The sequence below is a fragment of the Myxocyprinus asiaticus genome, chromosome 16 (assembly GCF_019703515.2).
Source record: "Myxocyprinus asiaticus isolate MX2 ecotype Aquarium Trade chromosome 16, UBuf_Myxa_2, whole genome shotgun sequence".
Classification (NCBI taxonomy): domain Eukaryota; kingdom Metazoa; phylum Chordata; class Actinopteri; order Cypriniformes; family Catostomidae; genus Myxocyprinus; species Myxocyprinus asiaticus.
Genome location: NC_059359.1, coordinates 23,432,082 through 23,444,450, shown reverse-complemented (window position 1 = coordinate 23,444,450; position 12,369 = coordinate 23,432,082). Strand labels below are relative to the sequence as shown.

The window sequence follows — 12,369 nt, the reverse complement described above, 5'->3', positions numbered from 1 at the left end:
TTGGAAGAGCTTGATGAGGTAATTAAGGCCTTACCTACCGGCAAAGCTCCGGGGCCAGATGGTTTTGCCGCTGAATTTTTTAGATCTTATGCTACAGAATTGGCTCCACTTTGTTAGAAGTTTATACGGAATCATTAAAGAATGGAAAGCTTCCGCCAACCATGACACAAACCCGGATCAGTCTGATTTTTAAAAAGAACAAAGATCCAAGTGAGTGTAAAAGTTACCATCCAATTTCCCTGATCCAGCTAGATGTCAAAATTTTGTCAAAAATTTTGGCTAACCGATTAAGTAAAGTTATGACATCTCCTATACATATAGATCAGGTGGGGTTTATTTGGGGCCGTAGCGCTTCTGATAACATTAAGCGTTTCATCAATATCATGTGGTCAGTAGCAAATGATCAGTCTCCAGTCGCTGCCATCTCACTTGACACGAAAAGGCGTTTGATATGGTAGAATGGGATGCATTGGGAGAGGTGATTGCTGCTTTTGGAAAAGGTCATGAGGCATCAGTGTATTACTCCCTGCTAATTCAGAGTCTGGGGGATGGAGCTTTAACTTCTATCAAGAGATTATGGGAGAAACATTTAAATTTGGTATTGGAAAAATGAGTGTGGACTAGGATTCTAAAAAATGTCAAGTCTGCATCTAGAGATGCAAGGGTTCGCCTTATGTAGTTTAAGATTTTACATAGATTTTATTGGACCCCCTCTAGATTATATATGCTTGGTCTTAAAGACACACCCACCTGCTGGCGATGCCAATCACAAGTTGGAGACAAAACTCATGTCTTTTGGGGTTGTGTTAAGATTCAAGATTTTTGGGGGGGGGGGGTGGGGGGGGTGGTGGGGGATGTTAAGTATTGATTCTGTTTGTAAGTGTTTTTGCTTTTATTTGTTAATATATGAATCAATAAAAAAAATGTTAATCTAAAAAAAAAAAGGAAAAAAAAGAATCAGGCTATATCGAATCTCACCGGTTTGTGACACAAATAGTAATAAAACTAGCAATGTGTTCAAACCCTTGCATGGTGCCACGCGACTCCGTCTGTCTTTTTCTTAAAAAAAAAATAAAATACATAAAAAATAAACAAAAATCTGAGTTACAGTGAGGCACTTACAATGGAAGTGAATGGGGCCAGTTTCTGGAAGGTTAAAAGGCAAACATGTAAAGCTTATCATTTTATAAAAGCACTTACATTAATTCTTCTGTTAAATCTAATGTGTTATTTGAGCTGTAAAGTTGTTTAAATCATCATTTTTATAGCTGTTTTAGGGTTTACAGCAGTACGTCATCATGGCAAGTTCTAAAATTGTATATAACTTTACACAAAAAAGCAAATATTTGCATATGCATATATTTGTTTGCTTTGCATGGTTTATATGCCGCTTATCTGTTTTTGTAATGTTTTATCCTGCATATGCTTTTCAATAACCAATATTATTAACAAATTCTGATAATGATTTTTTTTTTTTTATGGATTGATCCAGAAACATGAGTATGAATCATAATGCATCCTTTGATACGTTTATCCACCACCCCTAAATAACACTGTAGGACATTGTTTGGAGTCTCAAAATGAACTCATTTCTTATATCAGAGACCTAAATTCTCAGATTTCACAGATTAAAAATATTTTTTTAGGATTTTGTACAAATCCAAACATACTCAAAGAGTTTACTTGGTTATTTCTTCAATTAGGAGGCACTTTTTAAATTCTAGTAACTTACTGAGCATCTATAAGAAAAGTGTTTGTCAATTGTGCTTCTAGGAGATCCACAACACTGCAGATTTTGGATCTCTTATCTAATACGACCGATCTCCTGATGTCGACAAAGCCATAATGAAGGCATTACAAGAGGCAGATCCATGAGGACCTGCATGCCATCGCTTGGGCCCACGTGAGCGATGTGGTTGAAGTTGGTTGGGTTTGAGATCAGCTTGGATCTCATTTCAGGATCCCTCAGCATCTCTAGAAGACAAAGTGAAATAACAGGCATTAGAGGCAGTGCAGCAGTGAGTCAGTAAGAGGAATCGAAGGCTGAAGGCACCTAACCTCCTCTGTTGCAGCCGCTCCTCCTCTGGCACTCTGAAGAGGAACTTCTTGCTGTGCGTTCTCACCATCAGCTCCTTGCTATTGTCTGAGGTCTCGGGGATAGCAAGATCACAGCCTTCTGCAAAAAACAAGGGAATGAAAGAGTGTGGATGTGAAGAAAGAACATTGATCACAACATTGAGAAAGAAGGAAGTTTGACACTGTGGGTGCTTCTCATTTCTGAAATTGTGCATCCTGGTTTCCTTTCCTTGCTTCATTTCCCCGCTTCCTAACTCCTCCATCTAAGGAAACAATGATCAATGGAAAGGAAACGAGAACAGAGGAATCGAAGCAAGACAGATTTGTCCTACGTAATGTCCTGCTCACTCAAGCATCACTTCAGAGTGCCGTCTCTGCACAGCCGCATTACCTCGTGTGCTTGCTGTTGAAACTTTATTTTAAAAATATATTCAAAATAAATCCTAATAATTCAAGATGCACTGTTAAAGAATGTGAAAATTATGGTATATTAAAATGGCGAAGGTGAAACATATATAAAAACTGTTGTGCCAGATGTGAAGGGGGAGGAGAATTTATGCGTGAGTCAAGTGTTTCGACAAAAAAGTATTCCACGTAGGATGCTTCTGTGCTTCCTCGCTCATGCATCCTCTGGAAGCTTCCTTCGTCCTCTTCATGATGGCGGACTTTGATCGGTTTCTGGGTCACGTGGTTAAGGACGGAGGCGCAAAGAAACGAGGATGCACAAAATTGTATCACAAGACAGTAAAATGCTGCGCAACGTTAACAAGTCAATAAGAACTGATGTTTAACATACAGTCATTTGTAGCGGGATTTTGGTCAAATTAGATTTCTACAGTGGCAAGAAAAAGTATGTGAACCCTTTGGAATTGCCTGCATTTATGTATAAATTTGTCATCTAAGTTATAATAATGAAAAAACACAATCTGTTTTAACTAATAACACACAAATTATTGTATTGTTCTTGTACATATTAAATACATCATTCAAACATTCACAGTGTAGGTTGGAAAAACTATGTGAACCCCTAGGCTAATGACGTCAACAAAAAACATGTTAACGCACATATTGTTTACGCCTTGTGGCTATATTTTTTGAAACAGTGAGTATTTTAACGTTTACGGATTGGCCCCATTCACTTCCACTAAGTGCCTCAATGTAACCCAGATCTTTGCCTTTTATTTATTTATTTATTTATTTTTTCAGAAAAGTAATTTTTGTGGTAAGTAATATAATGCCACAAATGCTGTCGATTGAGCTTAATTTGTATTGAACCCGAATTACTCCTTTAAGATTTGAGCTCAGTAAAGCAATATTTATTTGACCAGTAGCAAATTATGCAAACACACACTTCTTTGTGGCGCCTTCAACTCTTGAGTAAAAGAGAAATAAAGTGCACATAAAGGGTTCAAGGGCCCACCAGGATAAATAACCATTGTGAAGCATAAATTGTGCTTCAGAACACGTGTGTTGGTGATTCAGATTCAGGGCCAGGAGAGACAGCGCCCTAAACTAGCGGGCACACACACCTGAGATTGAGCGCACCAGTCGAAATTCCTCAAAGTTCAATATGAATCACGCCTAACAATCAAGACTCATGTAAACTCTTAAGTATTCCTAATACGGGTGAAAATGACATGCAAGGCACGGAATTTGTGATATGCGTGTTGTAATTCAATCCACACTACTAGTGAGAAAGGGAAACACAATAACAATATATTTGCTACAAGTTCAGCTTTAGATCTCGTGGGCAGCGCAGTGACGCTGTGATTCCCTTCCGAAGGAACCCGGAGATGAAGGGAAAAAAATAAAAACATATTCCGGAAGTTTACCGACACCTGCGACCATGATCGCCTTAACACTGAATTGTTTCCCTCATCACGGGGAATATAAGAACCACTAGCATCGAAAAGACATTGCGAACATCTTAAGCAGGTAAATTTCTGCGTCTATCAGACGCTTTTCTGTACATTAGCAATGTCCCGTATGGACTCCAGATGTGTGGGCTTCCCTGAAGAACGATAGATGCCATATTACGTTTTGCCTTTAAAAACAAGAGATCTGTCAACTAGCGATTCTTGTCCTTTTAACAGCGGAGCAATATTTGGTCTTTTGTTCCAGCCGAAATGTTTATTGCACTAAAAAAAAGACAAGAAATCGTGGTTATATTCATCTCGGTCCGATCCAGACAGAGGCAGTCGGTAAGTTTCGGAGCAGTTCGGTTCAGTTGTACGGGAGCTCCCGAGCAGATCTGCATGAACTTGATTCAGAAATTAAGACGTCACACTCAGAAAAGCCCATGTCTCCTGCAAAAAGAGCTGTTTTCTCGTGAGCTATTTGTTTTCGTGTTTCAGTTACTTTACATCACCGTATTTTGTGTCGAAAAGGCTTTTGTTTTATTAAGTGTGGTCTACTTAAAAACATCGTACCTCTTTCATAACGGATCTCTCAGAAGTCAGCTCGAGCGTGTAGTGCTTGTTACTGAGCTACTGAGGTAAACATTAACTTTTAATGATCACCACAGACTGTTTCCAAACATGAGTGAAAGTAAAAATATACTTTTGACTTGAGCACTTTGCAGAAAAACATTGTTGCCCAAAATGTGTTTCAAGTAGATATGTTCTGGTATGTTATACTTTTGGAGAGAGAGAGAGAGAGAGAGGGAGCGAGAGAGGAGGGCAAACCAGTAAACTTCCTCTAAGCCTTTTTTTTTTTTTTCTTTTTTTTTTTTTTGTAGTATTAGTTTCTAAGGCACCAAATAATGATTAACTTAAAATCTAAAAATGCTAAAAGGTTTCTGTGTGGTTTGGTTTAGGAGTAGGCTTAGGGTATAACATTTAGTTAGCTCAATATAAATGTAAAGTCAATAGAAAGTCCTCATAATGATAGTAATACCAACGTGTGTGAACAGTATGTGTTAAAAGTGTGTTTATTTTTCTTTAAGACAGTTTGGTTGTGCCTCATTGTAAGTACATAAGTGTGTCCAAGCTTATGTATTTTTGCAATTTGTCTCTGGATAGTAGAATATTTCACATTCCTGGACAGTGCTGGGTGGAGTAAAGAAGAGAGTGGAAAAACAATGCAAGAACATGTTTAAACTAAGAAAGAGGATGCTTTCTCCTATCTCAAGTGTGTGAGAAAAGGAAGGAAAGGGAGATGAGGATGAGCAATTGAAACCCAAATGCTTATAAATGAATTCTTATTTTTGTTTTGCATGTAGCTCTGTTCCAATGTCACCAAATACTAATGTGCCTCAGAATGCTTGAAGGAGCTCACTGAAATTCTTGAAACTCTTAAAATTAAAAGGTACACAGAATTTTTTTCCAGAGTGAGCAGTGTTGGGTGTAATGCATTACTAAGTAATTAATTACTGTAATCAAATTACTTTTTCATTGAAAAAAGTAAAGGGATTACGCTACAATTAATTTGTCAGTAATTTAATTACAGTTACTTCTGATGTAATTGTGTTAAATACTGTATAGACTATAGAACAACTCTATATAAAACAAACGTGAATTTAAAATCGAAACTTAATGTCTAATGTTAAAATGTATGTTTTCTAATTTAATGCAGCCCCCTTAAATTCCTTGGCCAGTTCATTAATAATTTATTTGATTTTATATGATTTATTTGAAAGAATTAAAAGAACAATTTCATGTCTATCCTTTTTTTCCCCCTAATTTGGCATGCCCAATTCCCAATGCGCTCTAGGTCCTCGTGGTGGTGTAGTGACTCTCCTCTACACACCTGCCTGGTGGCAGAGGACGAATCTCAGTTGCCTCTGCGTCTGAGACAGTCAATCCGTGCATCTTATCATGTGGCTTGTTGAGCGCTTTACCGTGGAGACATAGCGCGTGTGGAGGCTCACGCTACTCTCCGCTGCATCCACGCACAACTCACCACGTGCCCCACCGAGAGCGAGAACCACATTATAGTGACCACGAGGAGGTTAACCCAATGTGACTCTACCCACCCTAGCAACCGGGCCAATTGGTTACTTAGGAAGCCTGACTGGAGTCACTCAGAACGTCCTGGATTCGAACTTGCGACTCCAGGTGTGGTAGTCAGCGTCTTTACTTGCTGAGCTACCCAGGCCCCCATTTCATGTCTAACCTTGTATTTTTCATCTGGTCGAGGTTGATAAGGGTTTTAGAAAGTAATGCAGTTACTTTTCAGACAGAGTAATTAGTACAGTAATCTAATTACACTGTAGAATATGTAATTAGTAGTTAGTAATTCATTACTGTGGCAAGGAGGAGGGTGGGGCCGGGCCGTGATGATGCACGCCTGGCCCCTAATCAGGCTAATCAAGCCCGCGAAAGGGATAAAGGTGGCCAGAGGCAGCAGTTGGGAGAGAGAGAGAGAGCTACAGGCAGCTGCCCTGTATGTGGTTGTGTTGTATGTCTTTTGTCTTTATGTTTTAATTTCTCATTAAACATTACTTTGATGCTTCGTCTGGTTCCTGCCTCCTCCTTTCCCTTTTACCTCGTTTCATTGGTGCCGAAATACGGGAAGGAGGAGGGATGTGCCGTAGTAGAGTCCTCGCCACTACCATCCACCCCAAAGGATTAGCCGTGGCCATCCGCCAGGGGACTGAGGAGCCCAGCTGCCTGAAAGTGGAGGAACAACCGCCGAACGTGATGGGAGGAGGGGCTCCTTACCAACCGCCTGCAGCGGTCGGGCCGCTGCCAGGGGCAGAGGAGAGCCCTACCGGCCGCTAAAATGCAGCGGGGTCAAAGAGAAGACTGCCTTCCGTGAGTGGGGAGGGGCTCACTGCCGACCGCCTGGAGTGGGAGAACCACTGCCTGGGGTGGCGGAGACCCCTACCATCCACCAAAATGCGGCGGGGCGTTCTGTCCGCCAGGGTCCGGAGGACTGCCTCCGATCCACTGGGGAGGAGCGGCTGTCATCCACTAGAGGGTGGAGGAGTGACCGAGGACCAGGCTACGGTGTATCAGAGAACCAGCGAGTACGTTTTTTTTTCTCTCTCTCTCCTCTCTCTCTCCCGCTGTTGCTCCGTGTTGGACTTTCCCTCTCTTTTTTTGTTGTTTTTCCCTCCCCTTGTCTCCCTCCCAGGTCCAAGAAGGCAGGGAGGACCTGCCGGAAGGAGGGGGGGGGATGTACATCATGCCGGTGGCTCCCCGGCCTGAAGCAAAGGAGGGAGGAGTGTGACAAGAGGAGGGCGGGGCCAGGCCGTGATGACGCATGCCTGGCCCCTAATCAGGCTAATCAAGCCCGGGAGAGGGATAAAGGCGGCCGGAGGTGGCAGCTCAGGAGAGAGAGAGCTACAGGCAGCTGCCCTGTATGCGTTTGTGTTGTCTGTCTTTTGCTTTAAATTAATCATTAAATTATTATTTATATTGTCAAGCCAGTTCTCGCCTCTTCCTTTCCCTTTTACCCTGTTACAATTACTTTTTTAGAGTAACTTACCCAACACTGGGAGTGAGGTTTACTTAATAAAACCTAGGAAACAATTTCCACGCAGAAATTGCTAGTAAGTTTAAGGGCGTTTTCAGACCTGTAGACCGTTTGCTTTGTTCCAAAACGGGGACTAAATTGTTAAAATGTTGCATTTTCTATTTGGTTCGGTTCGCTTTCACAAGGCAACATTTCAAAATGGACCAAAATTGTGTTAATAAAAGTCAAATGTGAGCAAGCTGTCCCCTTATTGGTCACTAAAGCTCATCCATTGATATACCGGTTAAAATTATATGCCTATAAAAAAATGTATCAACCATTACAAATTTTAGAGAATTTGCGAGTGTCGCCAGTTAGGGGATGTGCTCCAAATACAAATTATCCGTCACTCGGATGGATATGAGTTTTAAAGTTTCCGTCATGGTTATTTTTATCTGTAATTAGTTGAAACGTGCCTGTTCTCACAGATCTCTCTCTCTCTTTCTTGCACATACACACATGCACACACACACAAACAGCAGAGTAAAGCCATGTAAAAAAAAACTGTATTTGTCAAAAAGTTGCTAACGCCATCCTACCCGTGTTCTGCCGGGAGAAAACGGAGAAAACGCGCCAGGATCTGAAACAAACGCTCCAAACGAGCCAGGTGTGAAAACGCCCTAACAGACCATATTTTCAAGTAAAGGCTACACACAATTCTTGGTGGCTTAAATTACTAGATAGAATAGAACTTATCAAGTAGAGTTAACTTCTACACTATATTGCCAAAAATATTCACTCACCCATCCAAATAATTGAATTCAGGTGTTCCAATCACTTCCATGGCCACAGGTGTATAAAATGAAGCACCTAAGCATGCAGACTGCTTCTACAAACATTTGTGAAAGAATGGGCTGCTCTCAGGAGCTCAGTGAATTCCAGCGTGGTACTGTGATAGGATGCCACCTGTGCAACAAGTCCAGTCGTGAAATTTCCTCGCTACTAAATATTCCACAGTCAACTGTCAGTGGTATTATAACAAAGTGGAAGCAATTGGGAATGACAGCAACTCAGCCACGAAGTGGTAGGCCACGTAAAATGACAGAGCGGGGTCAGCGGATGCTGAGGCGCATAGTGCGCAGAGGTCGCCAACTTTCTGCAGAGTCAATCGCTACAGACCTCCAAAGTTCATGTGGCCTTCAGATTAGCTCAAGAACAGTGCGTAGAGAGCTTCATGGAATGGGTTTCCATGGCCGAGCAGCTGCATCCAAGCCATACATCACCAAGTGCAATGCAACGCGTCGGATGCAGTGGTGTAAAGCACGCCACCACTGGACTCTAGAGCAGTGGAGACGCGTTCTCTGGAGTGACGAATCACGCTTCTCCATCTGGCAATCTGATGGACGAGTCTGGGTTTGGCGGTTGTCAGGAGAATGGTACTTGTCTGACTGCATTGTGCCAACTGTGAAGTTTGGTGGAGGGGGGATTATGGTGTGGGGTTGTTTTTCAGGAGCTGGGCTTGGCCCCTTAGTTCCAGTGAAAGGAACTCTGAATGCTTCAGCATACCAAGAGATTTTGGACAATTCCATGCTCCCAACTTTGTGGGAACAGTTTGGGGATGGCCCCTTCCTGTTCCAACATGACTGCGCACCAGTGCACAAAGCAAGGTCCATAAAGACATGGATGAGCGAGTTTGGTGTGGAAGAACTTGACTGGCCTGCACAGAGGACCTCAACCCGATAGAGCACCTTTGGGATGAATTAGAGCGAAGACTGCGAGCCAGGCCTTCTCGTCCAACATCAGTGTCTGACCTCACAAATGCGCTTCTGGAAGAATGGTCACAAATTCCCATAAACACACTCCTAAACCTTGTGGAAAGCCTTCCCAGAAGAGTTGAAGCTGTTATAGCTGCAAAGGGTGGGCTGACGTCATATTAAATCCTATGGATTAAGAATGGGATGTCACTTAAGTTCATATGCGTCTAAAGGCAGATGAGCGAATACTTTTGGCAATATAGTGTATGTTTCAAGTACTTTTTGTTTGTACATTTTACTCCAGCAAAGCTTAAGCCATGCTTTTAAAAGTGTACTGGCATTTCAATACTTTTTTTAACGTCCTTAACCATGAACCACATGACACACGGAAGCTTACCACAGGGAAGCTTAATGCAGGCTTTGTAGTCTATTGAACAACATCACCTTGCTTTCATGATGATAGAAACAAGATCATGAGCTGCGCATGCAGACCTGAACACTTGGTGCATAAAACAGGATGATGGTAACAATCAACAGATAATTATTTTTTTTTTTTACCATGAACAGGTAATTTTGAGTAGAAAATGAACTTCAGTCTTCACAAAACCAGAAGTTACCCAAACGTAACAACAAAATCAATAATACAATTGGTGTAAATCTACTTGTAAACAGGGAAACAGCAAGCTCATTAATTATTCAAGCCTGCTGGGAACACCAGCTTCAAAAAGTTAAGTAAAATGTACATATTTTCTTGTGAAATTTACACAAATTAGCAAATAAATATGACAAAGTTTTCTACTTTAGGATTCATACATGATGACACATTGTAAAGATAAACATTCATGAATAATAATTTACTTATAAGCTACAGCATTCACTTTTACATGTTTGAATTGAGTACAAATATAGAATTTACTTAATATTTTCAACACCTAAATTAACGTATTCAATGTACTTAATCTTTTCTGCTGTATTTACTTCACAAAATAAATAAATAAATTCAGTGTAGATGCTATTTACACCCCAGTGCAAAAAGTGGGAAATATGATTTATTGAAATTTGTGGGTGTGTGTGTGTAATTACTACTTTATACATTGCAATGAATGTGTCATAGGCTGAGTATCTGTGTTGACCTGTCCATCCATCTGTCGGGCTGGAACACTGTTTGCACGAGATGTATAATTACGATTATGATTCCAAAGGAATTAGCTGTTGTCTTGTCATCATGTGCAGTTCACAACATGTTTTTGATATGCCCATTCCACATTAGATTAGAATGTACCTTATATATTTGTTTCATAACGTTGTAACGGTATGTTCAGTAGTATTCATGTGTGTCACAATATATTATTACAGGGAGTCATCATATTCGTCATCGTCTGTGTTTGTGTGCACGTTTTGAATAAGTGCTTGTGTTTAACCTGTTTGATTCCTTGTTTTGACAGGTGTGCATTTGTGTGAGAGTTTTTGGAGATGACATCCCCATGGTGTGTGCTTGGAAACAGGATCACTTCTCTTGGACGGGCCGGTCTGTCCAAAAACACACACATGCCACGCTCTAGCCTACTGTGTTTGGTGCTCTTCCCTGATGACACAACCCACAATTTTACTGTCAGTGTGAGTATGAGTGTATTAATATTGTAGGATTAGAGAGAAATGTGGCTGTCAAAAAAGGAGGCCTTGGAAAGAGAGGGGAATTTGTGAGTGTGAGTGTGTGTGTGTGTGCACTTGCTTGCCTTTATTGGCAGTTAGAGGGTGGAGATGGATGTTATACTGGTGCTCCTCTTCTCATGTTCCATACTGCGCTGCTGCAACCTTGGCTTGATAGTCTGAAGGACACCCACCCACCCACCCACCCACACAGGCACACATTAGTCAGAAACAGTAGAGTCATGACGTAGTCAACAGAAAACAGTATAATTTTAAATCTACAGTATATCTTAAATAGAAATGAGGGCAGTGGCACTGAGGCCTCTTTTCGTCAAAGTAAAATTGTATTTAAAATCAGTTTGTATTAATTGGTGTGTGATAATTTGATTTGTTATTGTATTTTAAACCTCACATAGTACATTTACTGCAAAAATCATGATCATAATCAGTAAAATGAAAAAAGAAAATACTATTTGCCAATGGGATAAGAAGGACAAGCTGGATAAAATGGAGAGTTCACCTAAAAATATAAAATTCTCTCATAATTTACTCTTTGCCATACCATCCCAGATGTGTATGACTTTCTTCTGCAAAACACAAATGACCATTTTTAGAAGAATATCTCTGCTTTGTAGGTCCATACAATGTAAGTGAATGGCGACCAAAACTTTGAAACTCCAAAAAACTGATTGGATTGCTTCAGAAGACATTGATTAAACCACTAGAGTTTTATGGAGTACTTACATGCTGCCTTTATGTGCTTTTTGGACCTTCAAATTTCTGGCCATCATTCACTTGCATTGTATGGACCTACAGAGCTGAAAAATCTTAGTTTGTGTTCTGCAGAAGAAAAAAAGTCATACATATCTGGGATGGCATGAGGGTGAGTAAATGATTAAAGAATTTTCATTTTTGGGTGAACTATCCCTTTAAGTTCATTTTTCTTACCTCATTGGCAAATTTTGTTAGATTTCACCTGAAAACAAGACTTACGTAATTTTCTTCTCAACATACTGAGTTTACTGGAAAACAGTTCATAAATACTGTGTAAGAAAATGAAGTAAAAATTTTTTGGCAGTGTGATAATAATAAAATAAAAAACACACACACACAATTCCTCATGGGACAGCGTGTGCTATTGATTTGCAGAAACATGATGCTGGTCATCTGTTGTTTGACTTGGCTTGTGAACACTTAAACATAGTGGAGAAACAGTACTTCAGCCTGCAGATCAATGAGGACACCACCAGCTCTCCGGTAAGCCAATGTGTATGTTTGTTTGTAAGTTTATTGCTGTGACCCAGAAATAGAGAAACTTAATACACTGTCATTAGAAACTAAATGATTTCACAGTGATATAGCTGATTCGTTAATGGTGAATACCTGTCATTTCAGAGGTGGCTGGACCCCAACAAACCGTTTAAGAAACAGCTGAAAGGTGAGAGAAGAAGTAGACACTCACATCAGTATGGCCACCCAGAATAAGTTGATT

At 40.6% G+C, this 12,369-nt stretch overlaps 1 protein-coding gene across 1 annotated transcript in view; it reads left to right on the top strand.

Annotated features, from left to right (window-relative positions):
* Nucleotides 1-7,253: 7,253 nt before the first annotated feature.
* The window catches only part of LOC127453720 (tyrosine-protein phosphatase non-receptor type 3-like), a 33,679-nt gene continuing 28,563 nt past the window's right edge, over nt 7,254-12,369 (top strand). Inside the window, exons 1-4 of the mRNA XM_051720344.1 lie at nt 7,254-7,378; nt 10,673-10,844; nt 12,027-12,134; nt 12,273-12,315. Of these exons, the coding sequence (XP_051576304.1) occupies nt 10,701-10,844; nt 12,027-12,134; nt 12,273-12,315 (295 nt within the window). The 5' untranslated portion in view covers nt 7,254-7,378; nt 10,673-10,700. The remainder of the gene's footprint in view (nt 7,379-10,672; nt 10,845-12,026; nt 12,135-12,272; nt 12,316-12,369) is intronic.